Genomic DNA, 24,697 nt, shown 5'->3' on the forward strand with positions numbered 1-24,697 from the left:
TGGGTGGGAACAGTAAAGAGGGAAACTTTCTGAGCATTACAGACATAGGAGAAAGTAACTCTGAAAAGCACCCTAAATGAGCAGGGAAATATGGTCAAGCAGGTAAAATGATGCCAGGCTGAAGACCAGCAGATAGCTGGTAGGCAATAAGTATGGAGCCATCAAGTAAATGACAGAGATATGTTTCTGTATTGATTTTTCTAAGGATGGAAAGTTTAGACTGATGTTTTTAAATGTATGGGTTGAGCCAGGGCTGTGGAAAGTCATGCAGACTTTCCTGGAAATGGCGTATCATAAAACGGATTATTTTTAAACTTCTGCTAGCACTGCCTACTATTATCACGCCAAGTACTTCAGCTGCTGTAACATCTGTAAAACATCCATTCTGGGGAGAAGGAAGGGCCTAACTGACAGGAAGCAACACCCAACCGACAGTGTGTCAGCCAAAGAGCTTTAAAACAGAGCCCTTGCCCTCCCTGTACAGGGAAAACCAGAAAATCTCACCCGCACTTAATTTGTCTTCATAGGCCTCTCTCAGCCGGTACCTATTAGAGATGGCTTACAGCTTATCTGACTTGCTTACCAGCTTCAGCAGCCTGTGATGACAGCCACAACTAGGGAATCTTAGCACGTGTGCCTAGTGTTACTCCGCCACAATCTAAGGCTGGGGCAACAGACACCAATTTTTGAAAGGTCTGCATGAGTCTAGGTGGGCCCAGTGACTTGAAATAATGAAACGATATCAGCTTCTACAGCTGACGGCACCGGAGAGAGAGACATGGCTAGCATCAAACCTGGTTGCCTGTATTTTTGTAAACAGCGTGATTGAACTTGTTATTGCTGAGTCAGTCAGGTGCAAAGGTATAGAAGGGCTTTTAATCCTAATGAGACACTTTAACACCTCCATCATCAATCCCTGAAGCTTGCTGTGATATATACTAAATTTTAAAGAGGGTCAAATCCAGTGTAAGATAGGCTACAAGGAGCAAGTCCAGACTGCACAGTGCTAAAAGCATTCAGCGGATAATACAAATATGTTTTGAACAAAAATGCTTATATACATAAAGAATACGTATATACAAATTCTTACACATTTCTACTTGCATATACATACAAAACACTTCTAGAGAAGTGTTTAAAAGAACCATTTTTATCATTTATAGACAAGATTTGACATCTTGTCTGTGCCCTACCTCAGAAGGTAAACTGGGTTTCATAGCATGCAAGGTCTAGTGAGATATTCTTGTATTTGATTCAAGTTGCAGGGGGTTTTGGTTTTAAATGTATGAAAGGCACAAACACCGCACAACTGCAACGTGTAGTTCATGAGACTATTTTAAACTGTCACCTATTTATGAATTTCTCTAAAATATCACATCTGTGATCGGACAGATAACAGCCTGAATAGCCCCAGGGACCTGGATTTCAGTCTTGGAACCTATCTCATATCATTTATGACCATGAGGTTTCCTGTTAAACATCAGACCATCAGCAGATGCACAAAAAGAAATGTCTCTCCAGTCACAACCCTTCCTTTCAGGTAAACCCAAAAGCAGTAGCTTGTTTCCAAGAGTTCTGGTGTGCGCAAGGGGAGAGAACACATGTCGCTTAACAGCCGTTTCCCCACCTTTCTGAGGTACAGGCCTCGAGCCAGATGTAAACATGTTGTGGATGACATTTCCCTATAATGTGCCATCCAGCCTATCCTGAATGTAAGAAATGGTTTATAAAGTGCTGAGTAACATCCCATTGAATTTAACAGACCTAAGAGTACAGACATCCACATTACAGAGTTAAATCTTTTGGCAATGTAAATAAATGCAGTATTAACAAATATTAAGACATGCACATCCTTTTGTGAGGACGTGCAGGAGACTGAAAAACTGTGACTCAAGTATTTATACATACGATTTAACTTCAAGAATGTGAGAAAGTCCAACAGGCAATAAAATGTGTAAGCGATTGGCTGAACCAGATCCGAGAGGCACAAAATTAAACCTAATGAACAAATCTTCTAGCATGTCATGCAGATTTCCCTTCGCCTTTTCTACATTTACATTTTGCATCAAGTTGGAGAAGGAAATAGTTTAGTAAGACAATGCACCTTTGAACTGAAATCTAAGACAACATAAAATCTTTTGAAGAATGAAGAAATTAATAAGCCATGTTAAAAAATAAAACTCCTCATTTAAGTAACCAGAAAAAAGACATTTGTCTTATTGGTTTCCAAAATAAAAATACACTGTTATTTGACAGAAGTCAGAGATAGACGAGACATGAAAGTCATGAAGAAAGTCATTAAACAAAACTCTAAAGTGAACAGCTGAGAGAAAATTTATCCTGCTGGCCCTACAGCCTAGAAAATAATTTTCCCTCCCCTGAAGTGGTTGAGATAAATGATCTAACTGAAGTTAGAGGAAAAAGTCAGTTTAAATCAAAATTTTCTGTTACTCAAAATAAAGAAAAAAGGAAGAACAATACCAGACATCTCATGTTCAGTTGAAGGAATACCAGCTGAGCCACAGTTTTTATTTGATGATTATTCCCTGCTGTGTTTAGGCTGAACTAAACCAATATTTATATGGCACAACAGAGCTAAAATTACTTGTCTTTTTGGATGCTCACTGATTCCAGACCAATGCTAGCCTACTAACTCCTAGGTCTTGACAATGATGGATGGCAAAGATTAAAGAAAAGGTATCATACTTCTATGAATGTGTATTACAGAAAAGTGATACTTTACACTGTAGGGAGTGAATGAAATGCAGGGGCAAGACCTCAAGACTGCAAAAAATCTTTAAGTTTGAGATAAGATGTCACATTCTGCTCAACTACATGTAAAGTTTTGGTGTGATTTTATAGAACTTCCACCATTATTTAACAGATCAACTTGAGAGTTCCATATATATATACACAGTATAGAGAAGAAAATTTTTTTCTGAAAGGTCTTGGCACACTACAGGTAATCTGTATCAGAGACATAATTGAAGAAGAGGAAATAACAACACAGTTTTACATTTTCCACTGTGAGGTTCTAACAAAGGCTTGCTTTGGAGTAGCCTTTCAAATTTCATGAGGGTTCTTGTCAGGGATACACCTTTTACCATTCCTTTTAAGTTCACTGAACTCCGACCAGAATATCAGCTTTGGAAATATCTCTGTACACAATTATGTTAGAGTTTGGCAGCTAAATTATCAAAAGATTTAACCTCTATGGACTAAGCCTCTTATGTGCGCTCCACATCCAGCCTACTTCCAACTAGTCACCTTGAAAAGGAAGGAGAGGTGGATCTCATTTGAATACACTAAGATACAAGGAAACTGTAAGGGGAAAGGGACAGAATAGGAGGAGGAAGACAGACGATATTGAAGGAGAAAGCTTATATGGATGAGTGACGCTGGACAGTGTTAGAACCTAGACTTCCTCTTCCTCCTTAGTGCTCAGGACTGGAGCTAAAACATATTCTTTTCCTAATTGATAAGAAGTAGTTTTATTGTTCTTTTGTAGTCTAGATATTAGCAGAGAACATCTCAGTAGCATACAATGGGTTTAGTTCCTTATATCAACATTCTTCTACCAACTGTAGAGAAAAAAACAAACAAACCACAGCCCCCAGAGGCAAAGGAAATGCACAACTGGCCCCTTTAAGTGTGTTATCTCATACAGCTCAAGCCAAGGGCTCTTGGCTTAATTGGGTTCTGTTGTCAACATAGGACAAGAAGACTGCAGAATGCTTGTTCTTTTATCAAGCCCTAAAAGGCCACAGGAGAATAGAAAGAGCCAAAAATGAGAAGGCAACACAGGCATATTAGTAATGGCTCCACGATCTTGATGGAGCGGTCTCATATCAAGGCATTCATCCTACACCCAGCAAACAGTGCCAAATCCAGAGTCTATGAGAATTATATCTGCATCATTTCCAAGTTACCAGTCACTTGTTTACTTTCTGACTAGGAACTTTTTTGTCTCTATCCCTAACCTATTGTCCCAAACAGACCAAGATCAGTTTCAGATACAGAGCCTCCAGATCTCAGTGCTTAATCAACTCAAACAATACATACTAGTAAAGTATCGTGCTTTGTCACACCTGAAAAAGGAGAAAAGTTAGCATGCTCTGCCAACAAGGTGAGTTAGTGGAATATGCAAACAAGGGAGATGATGGTGAAAATTAAGGAGCCAAATGGCAACAGGATTAGAAGCCCTCTCCTGCAAAAACCAAACAAAGCCTTGAAGGGTATTAAAATCAAGTTCAGTCACAGAGATTGTTATCTTTGACTGTAATTATGAGATTTTAATACTAATTATTGCTTAACTGACATAGTAACATCAGAAGAAGTATAAACATTTTATGGCTTTATTCAGCAAGAAAAACTGTGTTCTATTTAGCATTATATAATGACACTGTTTAACCCATAAAATCACTGGCTATCATTCAAATGGAAATTGAGAATCTGTGTCAGGGAGTAGATGATCCTTTTTTTCCCCCTCTGTATTAATGGAGAACAATATTCCTCTAACAAAAATTACCTTTAAGACCGTTCTGAACTTCTAACGCGATGTCGAGGGCATTAAACGGCAAAACTGGTTCATTGGCAATTTGCAAAGTCACTTGTCCTGTTAGCTGCAAAATACAAAAAAACCCAAAAAAACAGTCAAATAATTTCTCGCAGATTTAATAGCCAGCACTTCTTCTGGAATAGCACATACTTTCAACACATTGGATTTTCAGGGAAAAAGAAATAAAACCCCATAAACACATCTTTGTGAAAAGGAGTACGACCTAGACCATTGCCTTTCTAATACAACATTAAAAAATGTTAAGGGATTACAATTTCTGACCACGCACAAGAATTCTGTGCCGTACTTTTTCCGTGGACCTAGGATACTGCAGGAATCTCTGAAAGGCCTTACTTTTGCTTTGTTTTCAAATAAAACACCTCAACATTCTAAAAATAGGAATGAGCTTTATTGTTTTACCTAGTTGTCTGGTTTTAGCTATCGGATTTTGAGAGTTTACACAAGTAAAAAGAAAAAAAAAATCACAGACATTAACGAGCTTCAGATCAAGCCCATGGCTAAATGCAAGCTGATCTGAAAACATACTGCCTTTGAAGAGATATGTGACTGCTTGAAGCACACAGATGTACAACTTCCAAACTGGACAGAACACTACATTCTCTCAGTAACTTACAGAAAGAAATTCCCAAATGAGTGAAAGGGAACTCTCAGTCCACTCCAGACTAGACATTAGCACCTGTCATGAAACTCAATAGCATGAATGCTTCTTTTCAACAGTTCCAGAGATGAGGCCAGGGACTGACTGACCCGAGTGCTTTTTTTCACTTATAGAAGATAGGCTCTCCAGCTCAAGGCTTAGACATGCTACAGGGGCTGTATATAGAAATATGTCTTTCTGCCGAACTATTCCTAGCCTGTGATTAAACAGAGGATTTCAGTCTCTAGGCTGCCAAGTCCATCACTGTTCGTGGGAGCTATAAAAATACACTGACAAAAACATGCAGGAAACTTTCATTCATCTTCTTCATATCTTGATATTGCAAAAAGGGAGAAAATACCTGTAGGGCTGCGCTCTAAAATGGAATGATGGCTGCAGGTGATGGTGATCGTGTTGATAAAAATGTGGACTGAATAAAATCATATTGTACAACACTTCCCAAGGTAGTGAGGGGGTTAGAATAATATCTATCTTTCAAAAGCAATATGATAGTTGCTGTGCTGAAAGTAGCATTTTAATTCTACAATACAAAGTAGTAGGAAAAGACAACAATCCTAAGTAATATTAAAAACAATAGTACAGCAATTGAAGAGGAAAACCATCTCCCAGGAAAGTGGATGAAAACAGGGTGATATCAGAAATACAAGTTTCCTGGAGAAAGATTGATAGAAGCCCAACAACATTTCTCAGAAAGCATTAAAGAAATGACCCAGCCACAGACTGATTTGGGTACAGGGACTGTGGGAACATGCTGTACATCAGGCTGCAACCTATATCTGAGCAGAGACATACTGTGAAACTATTGCGATTTACCTCTGGAGAATACAATATTGCAAAAGGCACGAAGAAAAAAACCCCTACCATATATACAGTGAGAAAAAAATAGGGAGGAATAACGATATGTCAGGCCATTAACAGGAAAACTAAAGAACTAAGAGTGAACTTGAAGGAAGATGAAAAACACTGTGTTTGGACATCTGTGTTAAAATACTACACAGTAACTTCTCACAAAACTTTTCTCCAAAATTCCCAACTGCACAAGCCATTAATGCTTGAAAGCCATTACGTTTTCTATCAGTGATTATAGACAAAGGTCTCTGGGTTGAAAAGCATGAGAAAACATTAGTCTTGGGAATATCAGAGAGGTACTGTGGAAATAAAAAAATAGAATTGTTTGGGCAAACAGAAACCTGTTCAAAACTGTAGACAAACCGGGTTCCTATAACCCAGCCATAAGCAACAGTAAAAATCTGGCTCTAAATGTCCAAATACCATGCAAAATCCTTCCTTGTCCTGCACGGAACTATAAGATACAGCTGCCCAAAACATTAACAACTTGTAAATTGCTACGGAAAAGCAACTGTGGCAATTAAATAACATCCTATTAAAGAGGAGGAATTCTATATGGAGTCCAAACCCACTGAATCCTAAATAGTACCATATCACATAGTCTGTATCACAAAAAACATTTGAATTCTTCCCTCACACCCCATTTCTGCAAAACCCTTCACTAAGTGTTAATGCAAGATACATATACATAGGTATATTTTTAGGGAGGGACATGAACAGTTATACGGTGCTACTGATACTTTTCAATCTGCTACTGCAATGTTTAAGAACACAAAAGTATGGAAAAAATGCTTCTTTTCTGAGGCATAAAAGCGGCATTAAAGAGGAGAATACCCTAGTAAGCGTCTTTCCTTTTCATCATTATCTCCTACAGAATCTGGCTTAATTTTTGTAAGTCCATGCTTATATCTGTTTCTTCCAGGCAATTTTATTTTGCTTTTGACTATGTAAGACCGAAGTTGTTCTCTCTTTCTCATTCAAATAAAGTTATACCATGAAAATCTTGTGACTGACTGAAGCATAGCATCTCTGGATGTAATATTGTGGACATCTGTGTGTTGGTAAACAGGTAACAGCGTTGTTTATTAAATCATGTACTTCATAGGCTAATTTGGAGGAAATCAATCACATAAAGGAAAGCTGAGAGCATTGATTTGAACAGAGTAAGTAATAATGCTGCAGAAGCATATATCAAACCCACATAATGCAGCAAGACAGAAAAGGCTACTGATTTCTTATTTATAGTCTTATTTTTGGATATACCGTTCCCCTGAGTACAACACTGAATATACATGGAAAATAAAGACAAGCTTCTGCCCCCTTTTCCCTGTTGAAAAATGGTTCAGACTGACTATTGAATTATTAAATGCAAGAATAACTTAGCAAAGAGTAAAGACAACAATTTTCTCATAAAGTGAAATGCTAAAGCAGCATAATTGATTCTATTCCCATACTGAACTGGTTATAACGCTAATGACAACTTCTCAAATAACATTTATACATAATAATACACACACAATACACACAATAATTGATGTAACATTTGCACGATTATCAAGTCTAAAGAAAAAAATTATAGTTCAAATGCTAATTGATTCTGTAACGCTTTTCTTATATAATTTAAAATGAAAAAATAATGAATAACGTTCCCACTGCACTTGGCTTTGGGAAAAGTATTCTTCAGTAAACTAAAATGTATTTAATGAACTTTCAATTACTTTAGAGATAAATATTAATACAAAACATAACAATAATTGTAGAGTAATACTGTATTTCTTCACTATGAGGGTGGTGAGGCAGTGGAACAGGTTGCCCAGAGAGGCTGTGGATGCCCCGTCCATCCCTGGCAGTGTTCAAGGCCAGGCTGGATGGGGCTTTGAGCCACCTGGTCTGGTGGAAGGTGTCCCTGCCCATGGCCGGGGGGGTTGGAACTGGGTGATCTTTAAGGTCCCTTCCAACCCAAACCATTCTATGATTCTATGCATATTGCAGAATAAATCTTAATATTCGAAACAGGTTTATATCAAGGTAACATTTTTTCAAGGTCCTTTACCTTACAGCACAAACAACTTTGTAGGAAGGAAATAACTACTGTGCCTGTCTTCATCTCTCTGACACTGTGCAGATCCCAAAAGCTAAAAAAACCCACAAACTTCCAAAAATGCTGGTGTTAAAAATGATTCAGTGTCACATGACACTTCCTAAATGAAGCCGTAGGTTCTTCTCTCTTCCAAAGTGTTATAACATACTCATTTACAAACTATGTCTTCTTGCAATTCTACCCAACTTATGAACCTAGTTTCACGGTAAAAGTCAGCTCTCAGGGATATCAGGTGAATCTGCACCAGTCTCCAAAATAATAACTGGATTAAATACACACAATATGTTCATCTACGTAAATGATAAATACCCTTTATAGTTTTAGCTGTTTTACAATGTAAATAAGGGAACTAACTAAAATGGAGTTGGAGGAGGGTTCATAACAGAAATTTTTTTTTTGGTATGTCACACCTGGTTTTTCAGTGAGTTAAACTCAGTTTTCAAGGCAACTTGCTTCCTCAAATATCCAAGCTGCCTACTAACAACTCAAAGCACGTCTACTGGCATGCAACATTTTTTAAACAATTGAATACTTAAAATCCGGTATACAACAACGTGAAAGGCTCCACTCAGCCTTTTTTACACAGATTCAGTTTTGCTTTTGGGGCATGCTGTTATTGATCATGTCTTGCAGGGACACGTCTTAAATGTTATCTGGTTTTACAGACAACACAGGCATGGCAACCCATCTTCCATTCTGTCGTACGATGAGAAACTTGTAAGATGAAAAAAATGAAAACATATTTAGCAGATATGAGGATAGGAAAATATTATGCATGACAGAGATCAATCTGCTAGAATAAACATCAGCATATAGTGTGCAGGCAGTTTCTTTAACACAGAAGTTCACATGCCAGTCTTTTTTTTTTTTTTTTTTGTCTAGTGAGATTTGAAACTGTGCGCTGTATCAAGCCTGCGTGCTATGTAAACCTCAGTGGGTGTAAGTGCTGAGCCTTTAGGACATTTTTAGTTACATTAAGAGTGCTAAAATCTAAAAAGACATCTCAGATCTTTTCATATGCCAAGTTACAAACAACATAACTTAAAAAATCAGGTAAACTGCCATGTTTATCCTTTTGTGAACACTGCTCTTCAGTAGTGCTGTAGTCCAACATTACCTGCTGGAATGAATTAGACACAGCTACTTGAAACCTGAATTGTACAGTGGCAACTGTTTTATATTTCAAGCCATATACCTCTGTAACATACTTTTTCTTCTTTCCTGCTTTCTATTAATTTTCAGGTTTTTATTATATAATTTTATTCTATGAATATTAACAATACTTTACCCTACCGATACCTGTGCACTTTTAGAGAAAACCAGCCAGCATACACATGGCAGCTAATCTACCAAACCCATGACAACTCACATCAGAAAGCAGATAATATAAAAAAGAAGTGTAGCAGACCTGTGTAGATTCCCAACTACAGACTCAATAGACCTCTGTATATAAGACTCCCTACTACAGACTCAAACAATCCTTTTAACTGATCTGTGTGTGACACTGGGCAACTAACTCGTTTGAACTCTGAGCCCCAACTTCCTTTGACATCAGGCATTGTTTTTAACCAAGTCACGTTCGCCCTCACACCTTGTACCTATCCCTTCACATATTATCCATGGGGTTCATGGATGAAGAAAGAGCATGGAAAGATACTCTGCTGTTTAGAGTGATCAATAACAATGTGTTGAAAATAACACTTTTTTCCTCTTTTCTCTTGTAAAGGTGAAAGAAAAGGTATAACTTTTGTGGCTGGCTGTTGCACTCTAATCTCAGGTGTTCATCTCTTTGCATCAAGGGGTCTCTCTTTCCACACGTACTGACTAGCAGAGTGACCTGCTGAGATCATCTGACATTAACCCAAACATAAACAACGTTTTCAGTGTCCACCCCTGTGTAAATAAGGAATAAATCTCTGCATATATTAAGATCCCCTCTCAGAACCACAACATTAGCAATCTCAAATGTAAAAATCATCAGCCTTCCCCAACCTTTCCAACCTGCAAAATTAATGAAGTATTTTTAATAATACAGGGAAATTTCCTGAATTTGCTTTCTGGTGGTGTCTGTGTGTCGCCCCCCCCCCCCCCCCCCCGCCCCGCAATTTCCTTCATGTCATCAGATTTTTTTTAATTAAGCATGAGAAATTGAGTCCAAGTGAAATCTGTGATTCCCTGGCCATAACAGAATTTCAGCACCTACTACTACCGGATGAATGGCAGTAATCATGAAACTCATGATAAATGAATGAGCATTTTTTAATACTAGGATCTCAATTTACTGTAGCAAAATTTCCTGCATAATCAGTCTACACAGTTGTTTTTCTTATATTCATCACCCCCCCAAAAAGTTAACTGACTCACACAAGAAAAGTCAGAGGCAGGAGTATGAGAAAACCACCAGTTCTTTGACCCTCTATTTTTCTGAAGAATCACATTCCCTTGAGTAGACAAAGAAATAGAAATCTGGTCACAAACATGTTTGCTTTGCACTAAAGCTGTCAACTTTTTGACAATTCAGAAGTTCTCAAAAATTCAGTAGTACCATGTACGCTTTTGTTCTTACTGAAATCTACCTTGGCACCAGGGCACGTATTTACAGGTCAAATGATATTTGGGGCTATGTGACATTCAGTTCGACATACTGTATTTTAGGTCAGTAGAGGGCTCTCTGAGAAAAGAGTACGATGAGTCTATAGCTACAGTAGGTGAACTAGAGCATAGTAATTCATTACAGATAGCTGTTTCTGACCAAGGCAAGTCTGAGCTCTTACAAATATTTAAAACTTTATTTCAGCACCTCTGTCTATAATTTAATATTGTTTTATTTACTCTCAGTATAGAAAATACTGATTAGGAAGTAAAAGTGATAGTGAACAAAACATGGATTCTCCCTCTTTGCATGTATCCTGTGCACAGCAAACAACACTTAACTAACTGTATTAACGTGGCACACAGCATTAGGCAACCCTAATATTAAGATATGCCAGTATTATGATAACTTGGGCCACTTAATTTGGAGTACGGAAGATCTCTATTTACATGATCCTATGCTACATTTTCTGCATGACGCATGATGAGATTTTGAGGCACTGAGAAATTAAGCTCGTAAGTATTCTCTTAAGTGATTATTTTGCTTAAAATTTAATTTATTGGCCAACTTAGCAACACACAACACTTAGAGCAGTGAAAGTACATTTTCTATAGATTTCAGAGGTGCCTTGTGTCCTGCGAGACATCACTGTGCTCTGGAGCTCACCTTCACGGGACGTGCCAGACACCAAGAGCGCAACCAGGTTTCAGACGGGACTAGACAGATTCATGCAGGACAGTGCACTGCTGACTACTAAAAATGATGCTCCAGATTCAAACTTTGACTGTGGTCACAGGGGAAATACACTTGTTCTGAAGTGTTCATCGCTACCTACCATGAGAGCCGGGGAACTGGGCTGAAGTCTGGCCCATGCTCTTGTTACTGCAGTGGCAGACAACGGGGATCGTTAACTCAACTTCCAAGATAATAGCTTTATTGAGTTAGGCTTGGCACTGCGTAAATGAACTTTTACTCAACCTGGTTTGTTTGGAACTGAGGCAGAGCAACTTTATGTCTGTGCAGAATACACAGGGTTAATGACTACACAGGAAGCCATGAAGTTAACTGTAAAGCACAGTTCCTTCTGTGGGCAGTGTAGAAATGTAGCTAGAGAGTTTCTCAAGTGCTTTATTCTTATTTTTTCTGCACATAAACAAAAATTGCATGTCTTTGAAGTATGCAGGAAAGTAGCAATAATCTTGAGAAGCGTTTATAATAATGTATTTTGTATTTACGTACGTCAAATTTTAGTGGTATCTAGGTGCAAAGAAAGTGTCGAATTAACTTCTAGAAGGGCCACTAGATTCAAATCACTCGGTAAAAAAAAAGTTAGTCACTTAGACTTTTCCCTAGTGCGCTTAGTGATGAGCATGCAAAAGGATATAACAGAATGCTCTTCTGCACTAAGAGCTTCGTGAGCTCTGGCTGAAGAGGTCACACCACGACGATACAAATCTTTACATCACTACAAACCCTCACGCTAGATTTCTTAAAGAGAATTTTAAAGTTTGTTCTAGCATTAATTCTTTTTTATCTCCAACTTTAAAGCCAGGTTGCTCTGGTTACCAGCTGCAGACTTTGAGAGTGACAAATACAGAAAATTTTGGGTTAAATCTGAATAATTTGCAAATAGCATTCCCATAAACCAAGATGCCATCATTGCACAGAAAGTGACCTTTTAAATGCTTTCATTCTCTGACCCTCTTCAGCTACAGCAAGAGGAGGGGGAAACTAGTGCTAGATCCTTTTTAAAGAAGGAATGTTAACTGCCTGAAGCTGGTTACAGGCAGTCCTGAGGAAATAGATTTAGCTATTGTTTTGGTAGAAAGAGAAGTATATAAAAAAATATGAAGCAAAATTTATTTCCACACATCAGAGGCAAAGAACTCTAATGACAAGAATCGCGTACAGAAATTGCGTCTTGGATAGATATTTACTACCTCAAACCAAAACTACATAGCTTATTTTTTTATCTGCATGTGTAATGCAGACATTCAGAAGATAGAACATGCAGCTAGCTAGCAGCGCACATACTTTAGGACAAGAAATGTTAAGTATTTTTTCTGGTTTAAGCTATAAAGGAAAGTTTAAAGTTAAAGAAAGTAAATGTCATCTCCGAATACCAGAGAAGATATATCGGCGTCCATTCCTGTGTACTGGTATGAAAACACAGGATGCTGTGATTACCAGCTTGGACATTTAGTACATAGTTCCAGAAATCATCCCACTCTTCCATGCTACTGATGGCCTCCATTGCGTTTGCCACCAGTTTGTGAATATCAGTACCTTTGCCTGACTTACGCATGTGTTTAAGACTCGAATCAGGATATTAGCACAACCAGCTCTCCTTACTCACGATACAGGATAATCAAAGCACAAGATGATAGAACTCAGCAAGATAATTGATAATTTTGTTAACAGTTGCCAGACAGTTGGCTGGGTCCTGCTGGTCTATGAGCCTTACAAGTCAGACAGTAATGACTAGCAGATAAAATAAGCAGCAGTGCAAGTCTGCATTTAATCACCCAGGTTCACAAGCACTCTACAGAAATACAGAGCAGCCTAGCAAACAGTATGTTGTCTTACAGTCCTAATTAATCAAAGTATCTTCTCATATGCTTCAAGATACATGCATGAACCAAGAATCTTCCTGAATTAGGATCAATCCCAGGATCGTACATTCAAGGACACCGAAGTACTTGCTAAGTTTCTATTTGATCTGTGAAGCCAGTTCTTATGCTGAATCTGCAGGGCTCAGTCTGAAACTTGTGGCATTGTTCAAAACTAAATAATAGTCATCAGAGGAGCGCAATAATAAAGAAATCTGCAATAGGAAGCTTCAACCACAGCTTTCAGTTTTAGACCTTGATATCATCTTTTTAATCACTCCCCTTTTACAGAAAAGGATTTAATTGAACTCCTAAAAAAAAGTCTCTAATCACACTTCATCAGCATGCAATTATTATTCAAAGGAAACCATATGTACTATTAGGCACTCTTAATTAAAATAATGCATATAATCTGCTTTGGTACCTAACAGTCATTCTCCTCGATGTTCATTATTCTTTTTCTTCCATTATTGTGACAATACATTTTTTTTCCCTATTTTTCCTCATCTATCTCCATTTAATTTATACACTTTTTCAACATTAACGATTGTGATATCAGGACACTGAGACGTGTTAATATGCCACCATCCTTAAAAACTCATTGTATTGCATGACCTTCAAAATGTGTCAGACCTGACTATGGAGATTTGTGAGAACAGGATGAGGAAATGCTGTAACAGGAGCCTTACTCTATACTCTCTTCTGCCTGAATTTTATTTGCAATTATGAAGTCTTCTACATGGCCATACTGAAAGAAGAATGTATGCTAGGCAGCAGTCAGTCCTTGGAGAAAGAGATACAGGATTTGGGGAGAACCAGGGACAACGGATGGAAGAAATTGAATCTAGGAGTTGAAGAACCTGAAGAAAAGCATCAATGAGGTGTTGAAGCAATGGTTCCTTGAGGAACTTGGAAAACTTGGACAGTCGATTCAGCATTGACTCAACAGAATAAGCATTAGGAAAAGATTACGAGAACATTACATATTAAAGTCTCCCTATCCTCTCAAACTCAGGAAAACTAAGATATTTAATGGTTATGGAGAGAAAAATATTGTTCTTTCCTCTCTTGCCACCTCTTGATGCAAAGGTACCTCAAATTTTTCCACTTAGGTCACCCTAATCACAGTGAGGACTGGAGCACTGACAGTTCATTAAACGTGACAGACGAGCCCTGAGGGAGAGACACTCGTGAACCACAGTGCTGAGGATGCAAGGGAAGCTGAAAATACATAGTTCTGTAGTATAGGCCTCAAAGAAAAGACTCATAAACATTAACAGACATGTTCCACTTCAGGGGAGAATTAGATGGATAATGTACCGAGGCTACGCCCAGACACCAGGATACACTGCAGTACCCACAAAGAGGCTCATTTTCCTCAGTGGGCAATTACTTCACTTAGGGTTACATTCTGCTCTTGGATATACCTGCATGGTAGTTACCAAGCCAGAAAGGTATTCAGGCTTCTTACTGGTATCATAATTAAAAGATGCAATTTCTGTGAATTTTTCACAGTACTTTTCAAATCAGAATATTCAATGTTCAATGCATACTGTGCAAGACACATAGAATAAGAAGTAATCACTTGACTTACATTCATGATTCGAAACTTAAATCTCAAAAGGAGATCTCATACCTCCTCCTGTAATTAAATAGTATAACTTAATACATAAAGGCAGGGGAAGATTGGTTGTTTTATTTTTAAAAGAAAACATTAATTAAAGATGAATATGTTTGGGACTGAGCAAGCTCCCCTCAGGCTTGGGGAAAATGCCAAGTCTGACAAACTCTTTGAGCCTTAGGGAATCCCAGGTCAGTTTGATGAACCTACTGAAGTATTTTATAATTAGCTGGCATGCTGCTGAGGCTACCAATTTACCTGAAAAAGAAACTCCCTCACCTTTCAAACTTGTCCCTGAACAACAATGAATAAAGACCTAACAAATAATGTTTCTCATGACAGAATATTTATATAAGCAGAGAAAGAAAACTCAGAAGAATGTCCTGTGCCATAGAATGGCCCTTGAAATTCATGAGGAACCCTAGCAATAAAACTCAAACTATCTGAAGGTAGAACTAAGATTTATTACCACATCTGGGGCTGTAATAATACACCTGTTACTAAGATAGGCAAATTATGATGGCCATTTCATTCCACTGCACCCTATCTTTATGTGGGCTCTGTATTAAAATTATAAAAGCAGCATGATGTAATGGCAACAACAAAGATTAAATAGAGAAGCACATTTAAAAAACATATAATCTTACAACACTGCAGGAAATGTTACTACTTGCTCAAACGACAGCAGTTGCTATTAAAAAAAATAATAAAAATCATTGTTTGCCTACAGTACTGCACCATGGTTGCTTCAGCTACTACCTGTTTTAAATATCTTATTATTTATAATCATCATTAGTGTCTAAGCACCAAAAATACATGTCTTGGAAAACAACTCAGAAAACATCTACTCTAAAAGGCTTGTCACCTACCTCAACCTCATCCAATAGAATCAAACAAAGAAGTGAGGGTATGGCATATGAAAGGCACATGTTACTTCAGCCTATCCGACAAGCCTTGTTGTAAGAACAACTCAAATACCAGGACCCACCTTGTTGGTAAGCATCATATTTTTGTTAGCTTCTGGTCTTGCTATTGATTCCTTTTGTTTTGGCTTAGCTGAATGCCTACTTGTCTCCAGTTTTACATTAACTTTCTGGAACAAATGAGTTCCTTGTAAGACATCTCAATATGGGCAAATTTTGCCTGAGTATTCCAAATATAAGGACAACAAGGATGGAGATCTGATGACTGTACTGAAAGATGATGATGAAAGGCACGTTGTTGAAGAGACCGGAGAGTGGAAGAGATGGGGTTTGAAAAAGGCAAAAGATTTAGAAAGAAAAACAAGTTAGAATTTGCTGCACAACATCAACAGGAGCCTGGGGAATTTCTGAAAGAGGAGATGGCAAGATTAAAAGGACAGCTGAGGAAGATCATTTTGGCAACAACACTATAAATGGATTGCAGGGAGAAAAAAGACTTGCAAGGCAAATGTGCCAAGACAAGAGAAGATTACAATGCAGACAAGTGGTTTGATCACAAGGCCAGGGAGAAAAGGATGGATTTTTAGAAATACCATAGAATGAAAATGTATCAGAGGAAAATACTTAACAATGTCCTTCAGCATACTGTAATCAGTGTGAACTCAGCATAATTTCCCCATACTATGCAAAATTCCAAATAAATTGTGCCCTGAACTGAAATAGTACTGCAGAACATGACATTGATACATAGTGAACAAATCAGTGGGAGTGCTGATAGCATCCAAAGTGATATATGCAGGCACGTGTGTGTGTGTTAAGTGTACTTGCACACATAGATGAGAGAAAGACTCATCTCAAGATTCTTCTGTATGTTAAAATAGAAGACAGATGCAGTTACAGATAAAATTAGATTTTCAGACCTCAAAATAAATTAAGACTTTGTAGACTCTAGGAATTTTCTTCCCCCCCTGCAGTAGAAAGGCAATGTGTATAGGCATTTGATGTACTATGAACAGCTTTAAACTAAAAGTAAATAATCTTCAAAAGAGTTTTGATATCAGGGTGAAATTTCTAGAATGTTTGGCAGTATGTCTACATTGTACATCAAAAATACAAAACACATTTTAAAGGTTTTCATTTGTATATTCAGAGAAAATAAAAGCCCTACAAAAACTGTTCTGATCTCTTGGGTATTGCTGTAACAGATTCTGAACTCTAATGAACAATATTTTCATGCAAGCCTCATCCAATAATAAGGATATGGGGCATTTCTGGGGTGAGAAACTGATCAGAATGCGCACGTGATACTTGATTTAAAAAAAAATATAAAATATAAAAAATATATATAGTTTTCATTTACGGACCTAATGAAAAAGACAGATTTTAGAATTCACTCAGTAGCCAAATTAACGAGTAACAAACTGTAAGTTTTTTAACACCTTTTAAACTCCATTTCACATTATGAATACTGTCCTCTTAAATTATTTGAAACAAGAAAAATGGCAATGACACTCTAAATCTTGTGGTTTCTAGGAGCTGCTAATTGCGTACTGCTCAGTGGTCACAGTCCGCCATCGGGAGGCTTGTTCCAAGAGACAGCATGTAGGCATCGCAATGTCTCTCCATTCCCAAATGTTTAAATCTTCCATACAGAGAATAGCAGACACTAGACACAGTATTAGATTAGACCACCATACTATGCTGATTTTGCTAATATTTATTTTACTTCCAGTCCTCCAGCATTCCTCTGCACAAAACCATGTGTCCCTGAGACAGAGGTTTAACTATACATCTTCAGTCGAGCTTATTGCCTTTTTGGCTTATTCTGCTCAAGTAGCAACTGACATTTGCAAAAGAGGGGATGAAGGGGGAGACTAGCACTATCTAAGCAGAGGGTTTTATTTGCGCAGAATATTACATTAAAAGAGCCCAGTAGCTATTAGTGATTATTAATCTTCAATTACAATAATAGCCATATTTAACAAAAAAAGAACAGGCTATGCTGCAAGTCATGAAAAAAGCCTTTTTAACTGTCAGCCCTGCTAGTCTGAAAGACTCTTCACCCTATTCATTCAGTTATCATTCTGTAGTTTATAATTAAAGTGCTAATGTATATCAGAATTCTTTGATCTCAAAATAAAGGATTCTTTTACCAAAGAAATTAAGAACACAGTAGTTACAGGAAATTCAAGTTTCCAAGTAAAAATTAAAAGAAACAACCCAAAAGTAAAGTAATGTAATTAAGGAAAAAACTATTTTTGTTGAATAAGAGAAGGAAAAAAATTTGTGAGTAGTCATTCTGGATTGTGGAACAGTTCGTCAAGTAAAGTGGCAAAAGACCTTTCTCTTCCATGGTTAAATACAATCTCGGAAGAAAGAAGTAAGTGTACTGTACTGTCAGGAATGGACTCAATTACCTCGACGTTCTTTATCTTAAGCTAACGAGTAAAGGTAATTCATATGTCCTGAAATCTAACTTCAATTAGCATGAGTTATAACAATTCACAGTATCTCATCTGTGATATTTTATTTCCATTTTAATTTCATATTTGAGGGAGAAGATAGTCAGCAGCATGTTATGTCACAAAGTCCATCTAAATTAATGCAAATAAAAAGAACTATGTGTAGTCATCTACACTATGTACAGGCATTATCTTAAACATTCAAGGTCAGCAGAACTCTTAACATACAGTCTCGTCTCTTGTGCCTTGCTGATTAAAGACAGTGTGACTGAAACCTGACTTTAAAAACCAAAGGAAAACATTTCCAGAATTAATTTTGGCTTTTAGTCTGCTAAGAAGAATCTACTTGGGTCACTGGCGATGCTAACTGGAGTATGTGTTTCCCTACCCCAGGTTAGATGACAGGTACTAAAAAAAGCTGGTAACTAAAAGGGATAGAGTCAGCAAGCCAGTAAGATCCCACACTGCTTATCTGCCAATACCACCAGCCACTTCTGAAAATGGAACTTGAGCCTTGGAAAAATCTTTCAAAAGCAACTACTGGCTCAAAGATGCGAGTGGACACCAGGCAACCTTAGCTCTTATCACAGCTCTGATACTGTCATCCCTTCGCTCACATTCTGCTTCTCTGGGAAAGGGAGCTTATTTACCTCCTGGGTTAAAAAAAAAATAAGTCAGCAAAGCATAATTATATACTATTGCTAACAATATGCATTCAGTTTCAATGAGCGTTGGATTACGCAGTTCAATACTTTTTATAAACAATAGCAACGTATTACTGTTGCTGTTTAGCAGTGTAAAGGATGTGTTTTGCATTTTTCTCTTCATTACTTTCTTCAAATTAAAACCACTAAGCCTTGCAAAAAAACCAATGCAACTCAAGTCTCCTTGGATTAAACCAGCCAAACAGAGAGACAATGAGAAAGAGCTTCTTTCTTAACATTAAAAATGTTTCTATTAAACCCATGTGACTCAAGATCATCCTAAGTATTTCCTACATGACCTCTAAAAGCAAGATTTCTAGTTCTGCTGCCTTTTGAGACACTACGTAAGTTAAGATTATGGGAACAGACAGTAATTTTCAAGTTATTAGTTTTTCATTCTCAAAGTCACAGTTTAATCATTTTTAAGATCCAACTAGTTGTATAAGAATGGAAGCTTGAAAGTCCAATACAACTATGGAAAATATGGTAACAATAGTCCAGGAAACGGAGTTACTGATCAGAGAAGACTGCAGAGTTTTACCACAGTATATACCTTCCAATGGCTTTGCTTTGTTCTGTTCTTCGGAAAACACAGGCAAATCATACATCCCCAAAATGAAAAGTTTGGGCATGTAGGACTTTACTAATGAGTTGCTTAGCTTAAGTTCAAGTAGTTAGGAAAAGCTCAGGCAAAGATTGCGGAGAATAAATGGTTGCTAAATTTTTTTTCTAATAAAGAAAGATTCCAATGAATTAAAGAGGACTCTGAAAGTAAGGTTAGAAAAAATATTTTCTTCTGTTAGTATTAAACTTTGGTTACCTTCTCTCTAAACAGCTTGAATTGCTTCATGCGTTCAAATAAAACTTAGAAATTGGTAGAAGGACTTGGCTTACTATCAAGGATGTGCTTTCTATCATTTCTATAAAAATTTAGGGAATTGTCCAAGCTGAGAATAGAAACTTTAAAAAAGTACTGTCTTCAACTCTGGACCTTTGGAATTTCACTGTTTTCTTTGCCTTCTCCTGAAAATGACAAGTGTTAACCTGTAAATCAAATGACTATATTTTGTCCTGTTTACTTTCCAGTTTTTCATGACTGCTTCCATGTTTCTCCTATGCCTTATATGAGCGACACACAAGATTTATGTTCTGATGGAGTAAAAGCCGAGTTCTAAAGTAGAGTGGCTCCTCAGGTTAATACCCTGCCAACAGCATCTAACAGAAATGCATGAAGTACATGAAAAGGACTATGGTCAGACATGTCCCAAATAAAAAATAAATGCAAAAGTAAACTTACACCTTAAGCTGTTAACATAGAAATGCAATTAAAATAATTTCTCATAATAGAGAGATCCTGGAGGAGGGTTCTCTATGTGTATGTCCCTTTTAAATTGCCGTTTAGAAGTTAAGGTGAGACTACTAACTGAATTGCTGTTATGTATTTGAGTGTCTGTATAACATAACTTGCAAGTAACGTAATGAAGAGAAACACATGATTATGCAAGGTATTACATATTTCAATCCTCTGTTTAAAAGTCATTCACATAACTTTTAACAGATTACATCAGACACTATGAAAGTAAGAAAAAATAAATGGGAATGAGGATATGGAAACTGCTTGTTAGCAGCTTCTTGATTACAAAAGTGTTCTGCTTATAAAGCATCCTTAAGCACAGCCAAGGAGCCCTACTTATGTACTGTCAATGAAGACATTTTGCAGTGTCCTGGAACATTTATAGTCAGTATGAGATGCTGTAGGTAAGCAAATTGAAAAGACAGACAGTACCACCAGGTTGCAATTGTAATATCTGAAGTGCCAGATTCCTCAAACGTAAATTAAATCTCAAGACTCCTCCTGGTCTCATGTAGTAAACGTACTGATTTCTCTTCAATTTGTGTGTAATACTGCATTGCCTTTTCCAGTTTGTATAGGCTGTGTATCCAGCAAATGATCACTGTCAAGGATTACAGACTAAAGCTTTATAGCAGTGAGAACTGTGATAGAGTTCCTTTGGTCAATTATGTCCTTGCCTTTCAAAAGCACTAAAGCTCTAAGACGTTTCACCAAAATCCCTTTTTTCTTAAGTACAATAAAAGACATAATGATATAAATAGCTTTAAATGAGATTCTGGAACGTCATGACAAGTAAAGGGTGTATTTTTTAAGGCAAAGAGGTGGTGTTTGTTGTTCCCACAATATTCTCAGAAGACCAGCTCTATTTCTATGATCTATATCGGTGAACCGATTCAAGCTGAAATCTACAAAACCTGAAGGTTTTTAATGAAATGAAACATATTTCAGCAGCATATGTCACAGCTTTTCTAAGTAATATACTAAGCACGTACACATTCTCCACTGAATGGAAGCAAGTTTTTCATTTCATTTGTGCTCATAATTATCTTAAACTTACATGTAAGTCTTAATAGTAACTGAGACAAAGAAAGCACAAGCAGCAAATAGAATCATACTGCTTTCAATATGGTGACACAGTGAAAATTACTGTATATGAAGAAAGACACTATGGGCCTTTAAAAAATGTTTCTTGACAGCTTCTGAAAATAGCAAAAAAGCAATACCTACCCAACAGCATGCCTACTAGATTTATCAATTAGTACCTTACTGTGTAGCAAAATTATCCCTAAACAAGAACTAGGCTATTGCAGAGAATATCTCCACAGAAGCGGAACAACTGAATTCTCAGTTTAGTGAAAGAACATGGCAAATTTCTTGTTATCATTTCTGCTTCTTTTTGTCCTCTCCAAATGCTAGAATGGAGTAAAAGTACATAGCCTGAAATAGAATCAGAAAAAAAAGTTTTAAAATTGAATGCACTGAGCAAAACCACATGTTTCCATTTTTGTGTTCCTCACCAAGATTCTCACTTCCTTACTTTGGTTCCTAATCCAATTTTGAAGCACCTCAGTGACTATAAGAATCATTAAGAGTGAAGGCAGAACTTACTCATGGGCAAAATATAGAATCATAGAATCATTTAGGTTGGAAAAGACCGTCAAGATCGTCGAGCCCAACCATCAACCATGCCCACTAAACCACGTTCTGAAGTGCCTTGTCTATATATACAATAATCTTCATAAAAATGTAGTAACAAGCAAAAATAATCAAACCTGCCAGATTTGCTATTACTGCAAATAATATGGGTTTTCACAATGTTTCTCTTTCAGTACATCTGGGACTTCGCAATGTTTCTGTTCCAGCGCATCTGGGACAGCTGATACCTTCAAATAGACAACAACCACAGTCTGACTAATAGTATGCTAACCAAAACCAGCAGCAAATTGTGGTAAAAAAAATTGCACATGTACTACCTGTCACTATACAGAAAGCATCATACGCCTTTCAACTTCAGAAATTTACCAAAATAGCTTATGTACTATATACAAGTTTGCTTTTACTATATGCAAGTTCAGTGTCTTAGGTCTGGCCATTTGGGGATATCAGGCCTGTGCTCAAGACTGGAAACTAGCAGTCAGCACAGCTCCATCAACATAAAACAAAATAAAATGACCATGTTCCAGTCCCGAGGAGAATGCACTCCTAGTCTTCAGCTTCACTTTCCCCTAGAGACATGGGCCAGGCAGAGTTAGAGAGAGAAATGCCCGTAAATAGCATCACTTCATTATTAGTGAATATATTGGGAAACAACTTTACACACTCTACTATTTTCTAAGTTTCTAAGTTGCTATTTTAAAAGCTCTGTATGTATTTGTAAGTATTGATCTCTTCTGCTTTTAAAAGTCCACCAGGAAAACTTACCAGCAATTTATTGTGCATATAAATGGAAGATGAAAAGTAGATTGTTAACACTAACATATCATCTGTTCCTGGACAGGCTGAATGCATAAGATATTAAATGGGACACAGATTTATAGCTCTTTATTTTGGAACTAGAGCTCAGTTCTTAAAAAAGCGCCCATGTAGCTACCGTCTGCTGTTACATAATTGCAACACAACTGTCCAAAGCTTGCCAGAATTTGGGTGCTTCTGCCAATGTTAGAACCTGTTTTCTCCAGCAAGCAAGAAAATAATTTCTCGTCAGTATACGACTGCTGAGTAAGTCAAAAGTCAAGGCCTTCCGACTCACAGGACACGTCTCTCCCAGTGGTATGCTCATGGGCGCTGAAGTGCATCAGCCAAGTACCTTTAAAAAAAGTCCTTCACTCCCGTGCAATGTGGTCTGGAAAACCAGTGACAGTAGAGCCCGGCAGGAGGCACGAAGAGGAGAAAAATTACATGTTCCAGGCATGGGTAGAGTTTTGCTTTTAAAAAAAGATGCTGAATCTCTTCTCTGACAGCTAGTCAATGAGAGACTGACGATATAACAACTCTAACAGTATGATGAGATAAAAGCACTTGTTGTAGATTCAGACATTGGCTGTACCCAAGATTTATTTTTGTTTACTTTTGTTTCACTAAGAAAAGCAAATGGCTCTAGAGTATCCTTGTCCTTCCCCAGCAAATACAGATTAATTAAAAAATGTGCCAGATAAACAGAAACAAGATTTTAAATGGAATTCTTTCATTAAAAATTAATCTTAACTGTTAACTACATATTGTAAACTGGAAAAAAATAAGCTCTCTGAGGTAGACTGTAATCAAATATGCTACAGAGTGACACTGTCGTAGTTGGTGTGGCAGCATCCACTAGAACACGGTCCATACTACAAAAATGGATGTTATGATATTATCACATTGTTTCCCATTCTGTATCTTTTCACTGGTGTGATAAGAAGGTGCTCTAGCAGGTAATTTGTGTAGTGCAGGCCATGAACTATCTTGTTTTGGGTACGTTCTGCACAGATGTATGCATTTTTATGGGGTTTGGTATTAATGTTTAGAAGTAGACGGAAAGTTCATAATCAAGACATAAATACTATCATACTCTTGTTCTCTTCTTTCCTACCGTGACTGTATTTTGTGAGTTTGTTTACTTCTAATACAGTAGAGAAGAATGCAGTAATATTTCTGTATGGAGTTACATCCCTTCAAATCTCTAGACATAAGCAGGAGCGATCCAATTTTCAACAGAAAATCAGTGGAACAAGAGCCTTTCAAAGAAATACAGCAATATTCTTAATGGGGCAACTAACAATCATGTCAACATTGCATTGCCAGTTAACTATAATAAGGCATAATGGGAAACTTTGAAAAGAAATTATCTATAATTTCTGTTGTTTTTTTTTAAAAACATTCACACATAAAAATCCTTCCAGTGAAGGATTTTTAAAGTTTTGAAGTAAATTAAATTCTTAATTTTGATTTTTTTTTTAATTTGTTACTTCAACAAAATCTACTTAATATTTAATTTACTTAACTTTTTTTCACATTTAGCTATTTGTATGTGGGTTTGATTGATATAGCAGTGCTGTTTGGAACAGCAAATAACTTATTAATTTAGGATAATGCTCTATTTGAAATGCAGTGATGTAAATGAAGCATTTAGAACATAGAGTTTCCAAGACAAGCTGGTTTAGAAAAGCACTTGAACGAGTATCTGTAACACACTTTATCTGGAAAAAAATTCTTACTTAGGAAACAATCATAAAAAGTTCCATATGACAAATACTTCTTGTTTCTCC

General features: G+C 37.1%; 1 protein-coding gene across 2 annotated transcripts in view; it reads right to left on the bottom strand.

Annotated features, from left to right (window-relative positions):
- The window catches only part of NAALADL2 (N-acetylated alpha-linked acidic dipeptidase like 2), a 505,644-nt gene that overhangs the window by 32,092 nt on the left and 448,855 nt on the right, over positions 1-24,697 (bottom strand). The window contains exon 14 of one of the 2 annotated variants that reach the window (XM_069792699.1): positions 4,529-4,622. The exons of the other annotated variant lie outside the window; for it this stretch is intronic. Coding sequence (XP_069648800.1) covers positions 4,529-4,622 — 94 coding nt within the window. The remainder of the gene's footprint in view (positions 1-4,528; positions 4,623-24,697) is intronic. 2 annotated transcript variants of the gene reach the window in all.

Source organism: Haliaeetus albicilla, chromosome 9 (genome assembly GCF_947461875.1).
Source record: "Haliaeetus albicilla chromosome 9, bHalAlb1.1, whole genome shotgun sequence".
NCBI classification, from domain to species: Eukaryota; Metazoa; Chordata; class Aves; order Accipitriformes; family Accipitridae; genus Haliaeetus; species Haliaeetus albicilla.